Consider the following 14,847-nt stretch of genomic DNA (forward strand, 5'->3'; position numbering starts at 1 on the left):
CTTTACCTTTAGTACAGTGGTACCTCGGGTTACATACGCTTCAGGTTACATACGCTTCAGGTTACAGACTCTCCTAACCCAGAAATAGTCTCCGCTCCTCCACATGCAGCTGCTGGGTGACCTTGGGCCAGTCACACTTCCTTGAAGTCTCTCAGCCCCACTCACCTCACAGAGTGTTTGTTGTGGGGGAGGAAGGGAAAGGAGAATGTTAGCCGCTTTGAGACTCCTTAAAGGGAGTGAAATGCGGGATATCAAATCCAAACTCTTCTTCTTCTTCTTCTTCTCCGGTCAGCATGGTCAGTGATGATGGAAGTTGCAGCCTTGACAGCATTGGGTGGTGGTGGTCCAGGGTTTCCATTCCTGACTTGCACCATCCTCTCCCTGGTCCAGTTTTCTGCCACCCCAGCCCCCGCTTGAGTTGACCCATGCTTAGCAGCGCTGGCCACAAAATGCAAAGAAACTTGCTGTTTCTCCTGAAATAATCTTGAAATCCTGGATCAGTGGGCATATTCCTGCATTTATTTTTTTAAAGATTGTTATGGGAAATTAATGTAAAAAACAAAAAATGCTTTTCCCTGCTTCAAAGTGGTCAGTTCTTCAGGTGAAATTGTGTGCCTCTTTTAATCAATTGTTTTAAACCCATAAGATTAATCAACTATGATTCTTGCCCCCTGTCCTTCCTATTTTAACCCCATCCCTTTGGAAAAAACCTAAATATTGAAATTTACTCAGCGGTTTGTGAACACATGGAATGAGTATTATTTATGTATTTATTTCCTTTGAGAAATGCAAATGATAATCCTGCTGATTCAAATAATAGTACTTAGGATAATGTTCTTGAGTAATCCATACACATTTTATCTTCTGCATAAGCACCCCTATAGTAACCCGTGTGTGTGTGTGTGTGTGTGAGAGAGAGAGAGAGAGAGAGAGAGAGAGAGAGAGAGAAAGGGTTATCATTTCTAACTTTCATTTCAGTAATTTCATTCACATCGCTAGCAAAATATTTGCAGAGACAGTATTCAGCTAAATGTGCTGTATACAAGGCTAATATTAATCATTACTGACCTTTGCCTCTTATTTACGGTTGCAGCCATGTGATGTTTAGAACTGTTTTATTTTAATTTAGTAGCTTCCCAACCCTGCAACGTGGTATTTTGCATAGGTGGAATGCATAGACAGTTCTCTATTGCAAGGTGAGGAACATCTCATGTTCAAATAAATGTGGAGGGTCTCTGGTAACAGGGCTGCTGGGAGCAGTGCATCAGCAACATTATTGTATGTAGAAAGGTGCACAATAGGAAACATAGTTTGAAAAGGTTGCAAGTGTTGGGTTTTACCATCTCTAGGAGCGGTTTTGCATGCAAGCCCCACCCCTGCCCTTTTGATTGAATTCTATTATCCAGTAAGAAGTTTCAAGCCAGTAGCAAAGTGCCGTATCCAAAGTTTCTGTCTTCAGGACTTGTTGGTGAAGCTTAAATGTTTATATGCTTAATAAGCCAGCAAAGCGAATATCCATTTCCCACTCAAAGCAAAGGCAAGCAGTAAGAATGGGAAAGTGCAGGGCTTTATTATGGAAACAGCAACTCAACTTTAACTACTCTATAGTGGCAGTGTTCATGCCGCTATAATAAAACTTAAGAACGTTTTAGTAATTTTTTCCCCTACAATTATTCAAAATTACATTACCCTTACTGAAAACTGAATGGCTTTTAGTGGATTAATTAAACTGTAGCTGGTTTGCCATCTGGGTGCAGCCTGTTTAGCTGCTTTTCACAGAAAGATTTTTCACAGAATAAAGAGCATTTTTGTTGTTAGAAAGCAGCTGCTAGAGAATACGCTTTAAAATACAAATGATGTGTGCCCTAATAATTTATGTTGCTCTATATTAAAAATAATGTGGAAAAAGAACTTTTTTAACATCTTATTTTTTTGTCAGTGTTGCTTTGTTGAAGCCATGGAGCCTCTTACAAATCAGCTTTTATAAATATATTCACTTTTTCCCATTCGGGTTGCTCATGATATTGTGCTAAGAGTTCAGGGTTTAGGCTAGATGCAGAAGAGGAACTAAAAAGGAAGAGAGAATTAAGTAGATCTGATTTTATGGCTCAAGTGGTTTCATTAAATTAGAGTGCTGTGTGCTCCCGTTCATTAATGAACTTTTGCCATATGCTTTAACTGTTCTGGTCAATAGCTGATAAAGAGAAGCTTGTGTTAAAAAACAAATCTGGATAAAAATATCCCTGTGATGGGCTTTTATCAAAGGAGTTGCTTTGAATTCAGTAACTACTACTGAGGCAATATGGCTCACAATTTGCGACCCAAAGGTAGTCATACATTATTGGAATAGAGCCTACTGCGCTTCACATTACACAGATGTGAAGACCTGATTATAGCTGCTTCATAATTAACAGTGATCCGATTTGTTTTGTGGCATAAATGGTGCATGTGTAGAACATTAGCCATGGCACTCTCATTCAAATTCAACTCGAGGGCTCAGCGGCAGGCGGGTCACGAGCTTCAGGGAGTAGCAGCACAAGCTCCTCCATATGTTCTTGCGGCATCTTACTATGGCTATGAGTGCAAGATAAGTTCCCCAAAGAACCTAATCGTGTTCTGTAATTACAGTGCGGCTTTCTGCTGGCTAGAAATGAGGGAGAAGCTAAAACCCTCATCAGATAATTTGTAAATTACTTTACATGGCGGATGCCTAACTCAGTTGGTTTTCAACTGCTGAAATTATAAATAATTGTAACAGATGTGGCAATATGGCTGGCCTCCAATAAATGAGGCCCTTGATAATTTGGCCGACCCTTTGACAGGCCAATTTAATAAAATGTGAACAAAATCTTCTTGCTAATAATTTATCATCCCTTTTCCCAATAGAATAAATTTAATTACCCTAGCAGTTAACAAGGTCACACCCAGATGCCAAACTCAGCTACAGTTTTGATAATGCAATCAGGAATTGAGAGGTGATGACAGCGTTGTTGTTTTTTTCATTACCTGGCTTCACATAAACACAGGTGGCGTAGCTTTCTTGTCAGTTTTTAATAATTACAGGCTATTATGGAATGCATAGTTAGCAGATTGAAAACCACACTTTGGTGAATTTGTTTGAGTATGATTGAGATTCTAATGTATAGAGATGATAATATATAACAAGCGTCGCTCCTGGTTTACTCCGTTACTGTGCAAGATTTGATTTCTACTGGTGACAGAAGTGTAACCATTTTGCAAACTTTGGTGTAGCTGGCTTATAAGGCTGTGTTTGTTAGCAACAGTAAGATGGAAGAGCCAAACAACACCTTTTCCTTCCTAATCAAACTAACTCTGCCTTCCCAAGCTAATATACAACCGTATCACACAATTGCATGCTGGTAACCCCAGAGGAAACCTTAAGGTCACCAGGTCCGACTCTGCATATGAGGCAAGATGCTCCATACACAAGCGTTACTATATTGGATTAGAAAACACAATCTAGGTGTCAGTGTGCTGAATGCAGAAAGAGCGTGCAAAATATACTTAAAATGGCGTGGAAAGGCGTTTAATTGGAGTCTCTGTAAAGTACTGACTGCATTCAACAAAATTGTTTGAAAGTCTTCTCTAGCACTGATAATATGGTCAGCAATATGTAGAACAGTTTAGCGTGAAATTAATGCTGCAGTTTTGATTTCAGTGAGGCATTGGAAAGGACTTAGAATGATAGTCACAGACAAATGTCCAGATGGCACCCCACACATTAACATGGGGCTTTAAGCTACAACAGGAGAAAGGTGTCTAAGTATTGCCGAACTGTCTGGCATATGGACTCTGGATTATGGCCATATGCAACAATCATACAGAATTCATTATGAAGTTAGAGCTCTGTGAGTCGTCCCCCACCCCTGCTTTCTGTCTGCATTGGGCATTCTTCATCATGGACATGGAAGATTCCAAGATGTAGATGAAAATTGGCTAAGCTCATCACATCCTGATGTCTTTAGGCTCAATAAGGCTCAGCCCTGTTGTGTTATGGAATGTTATCATGGTCTATAAAGTTGTGTTGCTGTGGCTTCCCTGATGAGTGCCCCATTTCTCTGAAAATTCTGTATCGGCTTCTAGGAATTGTAGTGTGATCCCCATCCTTGTTGCCTTGTTTTCACTCCACAGTACCAACCATGGTGGAGTGCACCTTGAAAATTCAGCCTCCCCTAAATTCAGTGTTCATTTAAAGGTGAACATACCTAGTTGTACCTTCTGGAACAACAAGTAGACTGAAGCTAGCCATCCTTACATTTGCATTTCCCCCTGAATTTCACAATGCAATTATCCAACCTAGTAATAATGTGTACAGAAATGCATATACTGGGGTAAAGTATGCATAAAATATTTGGGGAAATTGCTCTGCAAATATGTGTATATTGGGCAAAATGATACACACAGGTTTGTATATTAGCAGAATATCACATTCGAATCCTGATGAGGATGTGCGTATGTATTTCAAAAAATTGCATGTGGAGACCTGAACTTAAGACTGGAAAATGACAAACCAAGAGAAAACAAAATTGACAGATTCTCTCCCCTCATTCTCTCCCCTCCTAATAACCACATTAAGAGCATGCAAGTCTCAAAAGAAGTTAAGAGTAAATAGTTTCTACACATTCCAGCTTTTCAGATCACCTAATCACCAAATCTGATTTATCATTCTGAGATGGAGAAGAATTTTTGGGGGAGGAGGGCAGAATGGTACTCAACTTACATTATAGCTGGGCCTTATATTTTGAACAGCTTGTATGCTATGCCTAGTAATTACAAATTTTGATGCTATTCCTCACTATATAGTGTAGTAAATATTGTTACGATGTTTATAAAAATTGATTTTGCTTGCTAGCTGCACTTGTATAAAAACTAAGTTACTGCAGTGTTAACTAAGAAAAACAATTAGTGAGATGTTTCCTTTTATCTTAGCACAGTTAGATACAATGCATCTTCTCTATATGTTCAATGCAAACTTGCAATGTGAGCTGCACACATAACTACTGTATATGCATATTTCTTGCTAATGTCATTTCCTTATTAGGTTGGTTCACATACAACCTACTATTGGTTCACATGCCCCTGCTTTCCCTCATGCACTCAGATTCATAGATACAATTAAGAGTCCTTATGGATTAGTGAAAGTATGCATCTTACCCGTGCCAGGCAGGTGCCAACTTTGAAAGTCAAGAGTATATTCAACCAATTCTGGCAAATCACCCACATTAGTCCATCGAGTCTTACAAAATGCAGTGTGAACCCATTTTTTTGTTTCAACTCAGGTGCCAAAATGTCTTGGGCCAGCCCTGCAGGTTAGTAATTTCTTTTGCAGGCTAGTAACTTCATTTTTTCTTTTATATATTAGCATAGTGGTAGCATTTGTTGATTTACAAGGAAGTTCTAATGAAGTAAATATCCACTTTCGCTTGAGCAAGTAATCCAAACCTGAGTTACATAAACCTTAAACCTTGCAATGTCTCATCCAGTAGCTGCTAACCAAGTTGTTTGGACATAGCATGCTAATAAAGAAAAAGTTGAAGGGCAAATTCTGCAGTGCATGGAAACATTTGACATTTGTACAGTCCATACCTGTGTGCCGCAGCACAATTCTGTATGCACAAAAATGGTTTATGGATGCAGCCAATAATATCCAGATTAAAATCTGCCACAAATACAGAACAGATAAAAGTGAACCAGGTCAGAGGAACCCATGACAAAGAATAAGTTTAGAAAAACAACCCCAAGTTAAGCAGAACTAAATTGAGGCTCGCATAATGATTTTTCATATGCTACAGTGGAAGTAAATGCATTGCCAAGCGTCCAACTAGTAGGAACAATTTATTCACCCATTTTCAGTACATGGTAGTCAGATAGGGGCTCCATTCATGGAATCAGAGAACTGGAGAGTTGGAAGGGACCCTGAGGATCATCTGGTCCTCCTGCAATGCAGGAATATGCAGCAGTGCTATACAGGGATTGAACCTGCAACCTTGGTATTATCAGCACCACACTCTCAGATGCTGCTTCTTCTGTCTTGGTGCTACACAAATCCATATTGAGTGTAGAGTCTCTTTGTGCAGCCTTTTTTTTATTTGCCTGGTGAGGGAGTTGGAGGTGGCTTCTGCAAGCCCAAGACTCACTTCCAACCCTTGAGGTGGGCTGGGGTTTTTGAGTCGCTTGATAGTTGCTAAGGGTTTGAAAATCAAAGCCATTTGCTGAGGCATCCACTATTGTCACCTTCTGGTTTGGGAAGATGTGCAGTTTTGTGTTTCACTTTTTGTCACGTTGTAACTGATTGTATTCTCTAGAGTTGCAATTGTCATAATGGGCTACATGGAGAAGGTTTAGAACTTTTGCTAGCAAACATGTTAGAATTGTGTTACACATTTCATGGCGAATAATCCCAAGGCTCCCATGGTATATCTATAAGTTTGTGCATCAAAACAAAACAAAACAGATTCCTGTGTTTTGATGATGGTTTGAAACTTCAGCTGATAAAAACTTCTATGCCATCTTTTGGGCCATGGTGAGGGGTGCATTATGAGTGCATTACACCAGTGTTCTAATGCCTTTTTGCTTTTCAGTTAAAAATGTTGGCAAAGGTAAAGGCAAAGGGACCCCTGACCATTAGGTCGAGTCATGATCGACTCTGGGGTAGCGGCGCTCATCTTGCTTTATTGGCCGAGGGAGCCGGCGTACAGCTTCCGGGTCATGTGGCCTGCATGACTAAGCCGCTTCTGGCAAGCCAGAGCAGAGCACGGAAATGCCGTTTACCTTCCCGCTGGAGCGGTGCCTATTTATCTACTTGCACTTTGACGTGCTTTCGAACTGCTAGATTGGCAAGAGCAGGGAGCTAGCAACGGGAGCTCACCCTGCTGCAGGGATTCAAACCGCTGACCTTCTGATCAGCAAGTCCTAGGCTCTGTGGTTTAACCCACAGCGCCACCCGCGTCCCTTGGCAATGACCTACAGAGGCCTCAATGGCATGGGCCCAAAATAGGAAGTCGTCTTCACCCCATGTTCTTTTGAAGCCTTTAAGAGCTCCTATCAACTGTGTCATCTATGTATTAAGCCAGGACAGAAAAGGCACTAAGAGATGTATTCCCAGTAGTTGCACTGTAACTTTGGACCTCCTTTTCCTTAGACACTTCCCCGTGATTAAATGCCTTCCAGAAGCAGTAAAGTGTTTCTTTTACTGACTTTTGATGCCAAAGATAGGATAGGTGAAAGTGTTAGTATAGATCAAGGTGGGATTTTTAAAAAAAATATTCAGTGTTTTATAATTAGCATATTTTTATCCGTCCTGTTCCCTTGGGATAAGGAAGGCTATGGAATTGAATTAAATAAATTAAATGCCTGTGGGAAATATCTAAATCATTATGAGCACAGTTCATATCATAACAGGTACAATCCAAAAAAATGTTTTAGTGAACTTAGCCCTGTGGCCAGTTGCACTTGAATATTTTCTTTTATTCCACCCCAGCCCCGCCTATAAAAGGTGGTCTTTTGGTGTGCAACTTTTTGATTTAATATGTGAAGCATAGTATGTTGGCAGCAGTATTCATATTTTGCTTTTATCCCCAAATATTCCAAAGTACTTGCCCTTCTGTTTTCTAGGAATTCCAGCAGTATTCTTTAAGTGAGCTAGAATATCTCATACTATCACAAAAATCTGAAATAAAGCTTTTGAAAGAAAAATTGAAAAGAGCAAATCATACACTAGCAGATCATAGCCTTTGCAGCAGAGATTTCTTGGATTGCATCAGTGTTAAGGCTGGGAAGAAATACAAGGTAGGAAAGCTTTATTGCCTTGTGTATTTGTGTCAAAATGAGGTTGGCAAAGCTTGACATTTTGCTCTGGGACTCGGATAATACCAGTTTTAATAACTGTCGATGCTACTTAGAATTCTGGAAGCTTGATCGAAGAGTGTTTTTATTATCTGCCAAAGACTTGTTAAAATAACTGTTGGGAGTAGGAAGTTTTACCTTATTAAACACTGAATAAAGGATTGTTAATTTAATGAAATTATTTAAAGGTTCAATTCTTTGTAGGATTCTTAAGATGAATATTTATTACTTGATACTGTTTGTGAGGATGCCCATTCTTTTCAGACAGATGAACTTAAGAAATTGAGTTTGAGATTTAAAAGTTTGCAATTAATATAAATGCTGAGTTAGGAGTTCTGTACAACTGGTGTTGTTTTATCTTTAGAATTAATTATTGAATCTGAACTCAGTTATTTTCCATTTATTTTACCTATTAGAATTTGTATTTCTCTCTGCTCTTAGATGTTCAGGGCTTGTTACATCATGTCATTTAAAAACAAAAACAAAATGTATTACATCAAAATAATCCCACCTATACCTGTATAACACTAATTTCAAGAGACCCGCCAAAATATGTCTTTTCATTGGTTCTGATTATTCTTAATTGTGAAGCAGCTCCACAGAACACTAGTCTTCACACTTCTTGCATGGATAGTATTGTTAATAAAGTAGTTTTGTGTAGTCATATTAATCACAATCAGGAGGAAGGAAGATATTTTTCAGATACAGGGCTTCAATGATTATAGCAGTCTATAGGTCAGAACAGAACAACTATCTTGAATTATACCTGGAAGCTTGCAAGAAGAGCCCTGGTAGATTAGACCAGGGCTATCTTGTCGAGCATCATGTTTTCCAGAGTAACCAACCACATGCCTATGGGAAGACCACAAGTGGGATACAAGCTCAAGAGCCCTGCTGTGGTGCTGGTGACATTGGACATAGCATACAGCCATCATGACTACTAATAACTGATAGCCTTACCCACCATGAATATTTTTACTCCCCTATTAATGCCATAGAAGTTGATGGCCAATACAACAAAATCCTGTGGTATTTTGAAACTAGGAAATTTGTAAAGATACAAATATGTGATCAAACAGGGACTCCTTCATCATTCTGACCCCCGTGAAAGAAGTGGTGCCTTCTACTATCCCAAATTTTTCTAATTTGGAACCATTAGACACAATTAAGGTGGTTCTATGTCTGAAATACTGTAGAAGGAGGTTCAGTTTAAAAACTGGGCGAAGTGAATCAGGCACCATTTCGACGGTGTTTTTTATTTTTAAAGGTAGAACATACAGCTGCAATGGATGTCCTCTTGTCACCCCCTTCCCACAAATGCTGTGGACACAGAGTAATTCTGAAACAATTTTGGAGGAAAATGGTCCTCTGCACTAAGACTCACCTTTTTTTGCAATGACTGCCCTATCCTGCCAGAATGCCCAGGATCTGGGGTAAGCTGCCATTTCCGCTTAGGATGCTCAGGGACAACACTGTATCTGAGGCATTCTAGGTAGGAAATAGGTAGCATAGAGGGAGGGGGCAGGAGGCACGTGCCCCCCAAATAAGGAGCTCCCCCTCACTTGCCACCTCCTGTTACTAGACTCCTGCCATTAACATATACTGATACTTTTAGTTCAGAGAACTTCCTCACCCAGAAATATACATTGCCTTTTCTGTTCCCACCCCCACCCCCCTGGAATCTTTTTTTGGTGTTGCCGCTGGAAATAGCATCTGCCACAAGAGGCACCTGACAAGAGGACCTCTGCCATTGCTGCTGCTGCTGCCTGAAAAAAAAAACGCAAATGGGGCAACAAATTTGGGGGCCATTCTTTGTCCCACACTGTAGTAATGTTTGAAGGGGCCCACTAGCTGTGGTATAACAGAATCTACTTAGTTATGCCACTCTAGCGACCCTTATAAACTATACAGTAGTTCTATTAGCAACCTTCTCCCCACTTCTGACCTGCTCCCGGAAAGCCTCTAGCATGGAACATTTGCACCTCATCGGGGGTTGCACCGACATTGACTCATTTTGTTGCGTCAACCTTTCTATTCTATTGAAGACTTCATAAATGTTCTTCAGAATTCTCTCCATTCCTGTGCTCTTTGGCCTGTGCAACCAGTTCATCTTTACTTACGGATGATGTACAGCAAAATGTGTTTTATAATCTGTTCGGCACCATCAATGTACATGGCACTTTACGGATCTTATTATAATAGCCTTTACAATGCTACAAGCATAAAAGTGTTCTTAAAGATTTATATAGCATAGCAATGCATTAGCGGCAAGAAACGCACTCTGCCAGAATAGTCAACCTGATGTCATCTGTTACCTTAAGTACAATTCTACGTAATTCCTACTGAAATGTGGATTGACTCACTGGAGTCAGAGAAAGGGTGGTGAGTTGGTGGTGCAGTTCTGCAACATCCACCTTGAACACTTGGCAAGAGGGCATCAACCTTAGACTGCAGTTATGTTCCTGGAAGTGGCAAGGAAGATGCAAATGTTTGGAAGATGGAGAGTAGGCATTAGAGTTCAGCCCTGTTCACCAGGTGTCATGAGTGCCCCTTTCAGAGGGACCAGGGAAGCTGAGAAAACGTGAACAGTGGTCATAGAATATTACGTTAGGGACAGCAAGAGAAGTGCCTCTGCCATCCTAAGCCTTCAGTACAGGCAGATAAAGAAATGAATGTAACTTTTATTGTTTTGGTCTGTGGGCCAGTTCACACTCAACAGTTCTCGTGCAAGCACCCCTGGAGTGTTGGAGACAATACTAGGGTTGTGGCCGGGCAGTACTCATGTCCACAAGCCACTTGCCTTCACAGTGGCTCAAAAAAATAATAAGGCTGCAATTGCACAAATCCTGGCGATCAGGGATTCCAGTTTGGCCCATGAGGCCATTTCCCCCAAACCACGTCTATCTGCTCTTCAGCTGATGTCAAGGGAATGTCAGTTGATGGGTGAGAAAACAGAGTTTAAGTCTGAATTGGCTGCACAATCCTGTTCCCAACAGGAAACAGGATTATGCAGCCAAGTAGCATACCTCCTCCTCCATCAGATTATTCTTATAGTTGATGGGAAGCATATATTTAAATATGTTTTGCAAAGAGGTGTTCCACTACAGTCCGAGTCCTTATCCGTTTTGCGCAAAAACAAAGAACAGCAGAACCCTATTTCTTTTCTTTTGTGTCATTAAAAAACTGATGAATTTTGAAGGCACTGCAATTGCTCCTTGTTTTACAAAATAAAAGAATTGGAGAAGCTAAAGGAGCATTATATATCTTAGGCTGCTAAACTATTAAGTGCACCATAATGGTATTAAGATACTGCCCAGCCTTTTAACCAAAATTATCTAGGAATTCAGTGAAGTTGATCTGAATCTTTCATGCCTTTTACATAAAGGCATATGACATGGTGCGAGCAAGAAGGTTGCCCAGTTTAAGTGCTATTTTCACACATCCTTTCTCCAGATTGCCGTAGAAAGCTGCACATAATATAAACACACACTCTTGTCTCTAGTTAGGCATATTATAGTTAATGACCATATGGTCATTATGGTATAAGATCTACTGTCTGTTGTATTTATATTCCTCAAGCATATTGTTCCTTCAACTTCACAGTGTGTTAAACTATTTCAAAGGGGAAAAAATCCTTTCCCTCTTGTTTCTGGTTGTCCTATCAAGTGTAACCTTGGACCCTTATAGAGCAATTAGATCAGCCTCTATCCCCTCCTTTGTAATGAGGTTTCTTGCATTTCTGAGTCTATAACCCTTTAGTCTTCCCTAATGGGACATCATTATTCTGAAAGAAACAATGTAAATGTAAATGAATATTCTCATTAACGAGTCACAGAGAAACCTTTAGTGGTAGCGCTGTGGTAATTCTGCTTGTTATTTCTCTGGTATTCCATGCAGGATTTTTTTTCTTTATAATTCATTATTAGTATTCAAAATTACTTGTTCTTTAATTTTGCATGTCTTTCATAATCCGGTGTTCCAACCAGTTCAACCATGTCCTTGTTTTATTCTCGAGGAACCACCTGTGAAACGTTCAAGGTCTCTGTCCCCAAAGAGCTTTTTGAAAGAGTCGGAGGAATTAAGAAGGCTTAAAATAGCTGAAAGAAAGATTGAAAACTTAGAAAAGACACTGCAGCTAAAGGTGAAAATTATTATTATTATTATTAGAATTAGCTTTCAGTTGGCATAGACAGAGGCAAACAGAAATCACAATGTCATTTTATAAAACCCAGCATACATAGCAATGCATACTGGAAATTGAAATAAACAAGATGTGTTTTTCATGAGCTTAAAGTTTTACCATTTTCACAGTCAGTCCTGTGCAACAACAAAAAATATTTTAAAAATGCAGCTACTTAAATAGAATTTGACTTAAGGATTGTGGGGCTGGATCCCTGCAAATCTATCTGTCCCCCCTAGAGAGTTATATCCCCATGTCTGAAATGGCCATAAGAAGAGTCTCCTGGATCAGGCCAGTGGTCCATCTATTCCAGCATCCTGTTCTCACAGTGGCCAACCAGATGCTTGTAGAAGACCATCAAGCAGGCTTTTGGTTTCTAGCAACTGGTATTCAGAAGCTTTGCTGCCTCCAACTGTGGAGGACAGAGCCTAATCACTGAGGCTAGTAGTCTTTGATAGACCTCTTCCTCCATGCATTTGTCTAATCTTTTAAAACCATCCAAGTTGGTGGCCATCATTACTTCCTTTGAACTATGCACTGGGTAAAAGCACAGCTTCAGGTTTTGGCTACTCTCATCGACACAAAACCATGGAGTCAAGTGCTAAAGAATCAATTCTTTTTTGCAATGCACAGTTGATCTGTATTGGCTGTGTTACTAATAGGAAGGAACATGACTTGTTAGTCCCAGGAATAATGTACTCTGCATAGGACAACTTGAATTTTTCTGATGTCTTCTTTATCTCAAAGAGGCCACAGGTGCTTCGAGGATACAGTGAGGTGGTAATGAGTTGCTTCTTGTCAACCAGTTTCTGTAGTAATTAAACTATTGTGTTTGGTCACAACTATTTTGAATATTTGTAAGAACGTTTGTGAAATAAATCCATTTCTAAGGATCTGTATTTCCAATTATTGTTTACAAAAACAAAAGAAACAAAACTATTCACTGGCTATGTTCTTTTATGTCTTCTAAATCTTCCAACGTCTAGCTTCACTGGATGTCTACGAGTTCTGGTATTTTGAGAGAGGGGGGAAAACTTTATCCATTTTCTCCATGTCATGCCAAGTTTATAATTGTATAAACTTCTGTCATCTCACCCCTTACTCGCCTTTTCTCTAAACTGAAAGTCCCAGACATTGCAACCTTTCTTTGTAGGGGAGTCTCTCCATCCCTTTGATCATTTGGTTGCCCATTTCTTTTTCCAACTCTAAATGCCATGGGTGTTTCTGTCACTGTGTATGAACATTGTGTTGTCAGTTGATCGTAAATAATAATAAAAAACTTAGCTGTGGCAGACTGCCATTTTAAGCGCTTGCATTTTACTCAGTTGTATCTTATCACGTCACTTTGGTATTATGCAGATCCAAGAAAACGATGAGCTGAGGCAAACCCATGAAAAGCGCAAAAAGAGGCTGCAGATGTTACAGACCAACTACAGAGCAGTAAAAAAGCAATTAAAACAATGGGAGGAAAGCTATAGCAAGTAAGTTACACAGCTCATTAAAAACCATTATATGTATTAAATCTGAGTGTAAGTTTTGCTGCTTAGGTGTTCTAGAAAAGAAGTAGATTAAAGCAGGGAAAAGATAATTTTCTGATACTGTTGGTCTTTATTGCACAGGCTCATATGAGTAAATGTTACTGTATAAACAAGTGGCATAAACTGGAATTCCATTTAAGTTTAGATCCCATTATAAGTTTCACGAATGAACAGAGCCACTAATTACTTCTGTTGTGACTGGTCACTGTCCTTTCCTTGTACCTTTGTTTTGTGGGCATTTAGTTCCATTGTTTATATATCGCTTTTTTTCTCTATCCATGAAGAATGGAGGAAGAAGGCTGTGCATATGCTTGGGGAGAGGGCATGAGCAAAGGCTCAGACGAGTAATGCCAAACCACCCCTTTGTTTTTGCTGCAATGAACTTAACACAGTATGACTACTTTCTCTAAGTTGTCAAATGGTTTGTTTCACCTCTCCTAAAATCCTTAATTAATGAGTTTACAGTAGGGGATAATCAACCAACTTTACTCAGTGTAGAATATCACCCATTGTTTTAATTGTTTGTTTACATGTAGATTTCATTGTACACTCCAAATAATTCTGCATAGCATGCAATAATCATTATAAACACCTTAAACATTTATTAATATATGCAGTTATACTCCAGTTTTACCGTTAGGTCACATGGTATAAGGTCTATGAGCAATGGGCAAGAACAGCTTTGATTTTAAATTATGGGCAACGTAAGCAGGTCCATAGCTTGGTGACCAGGAGTGCCTATTTCCAGCTATGGCCCCTTTGGACAGATATTACATAGCCAATGTTCTCCATGCTCTGATAACTTCCAGATTAGATTATTGCAGCATTCTGTACATAGGGCTACCATAGAAGACAACAGTTCCAAAACACAGCAGCCAGATAACTGGTTGGGGTTCCATCTCTAATTTGAATAACCCCCGTTTTAAAACAGCTGCACTGATTGCCGGTTCGTTTCTGGCCCTAATTCAAGGTGCTCATGTTAGTAGATATTTGCCTTAAATGACTTGGGCCCCAAATATCTGAAAGTCAGCCTCCTTCCTTACAGACCCTCTTGAGTGTTATGGTCAGTAGGGGGGGGGGGTTCTCTTGGTAGCTCCACAATTAATTTGCACAGATTGCATTGTTAATTCAACACCAGAATGTGTTGCTAATTAATCATTTATGCTTATAAGTTATAGGGAAGAAGGTGATCAATTCATAAACCCGGATTAAGCAATGGTAGTGAAAATAACAGTAAAACTAATTGAGATTCTGCTACTTCTT

The 14,847-nt window shown here is 39.6% G+C and overlaps 1 protein-coding gene across 3 annotated transcripts in view; it reads left to right on the forward strand.

The window, feature by feature from the left end:
• The window catches only part of CNTLN (centlein), a 174,041-nt gene that overhangs the window by 61,626 nt on the left and 97,568 nt on the right, over positions 1–14,847 (forward strand). For 2 of the 3 annotated variants that reach the window (XR_014559314.1, XM_083718416.1), the window contains exons 9-11: positions 7,636–7,809; positions 11,882–12,007; positions 13,406–13,527. Coding sequence is in view for 2 of the 3 variants with exons in the window: in XM_083718416.1 (XP_083574542.1) it covers positions 7,636–7,809; positions 11,882–12,007; positions 13,406–13,527 (422 nt within the window). In the remaining variant the exon portion in view is untranslated. The remainder of the gene's footprint in view (positions 1–7,635; positions 7,810–11,881; positions 12,008–13,405; positions 13,528–14,847) is intronic. The other variant, XM_083718417.1, reaches the window with a different exon arrangement.

This window comes from Podarcis gaigeae (assembly GCF_964106915.1).
Source record: "Podarcis gaigeae genome assembly, chromosome: 17".
Classification (NCBI taxonomy): domain Eukaryota; kingdom Metazoa; phylum Chordata; class Lepidosauria; order Squamata; family Lacertidae; genus Podarcis; species Podarcis gaigeae.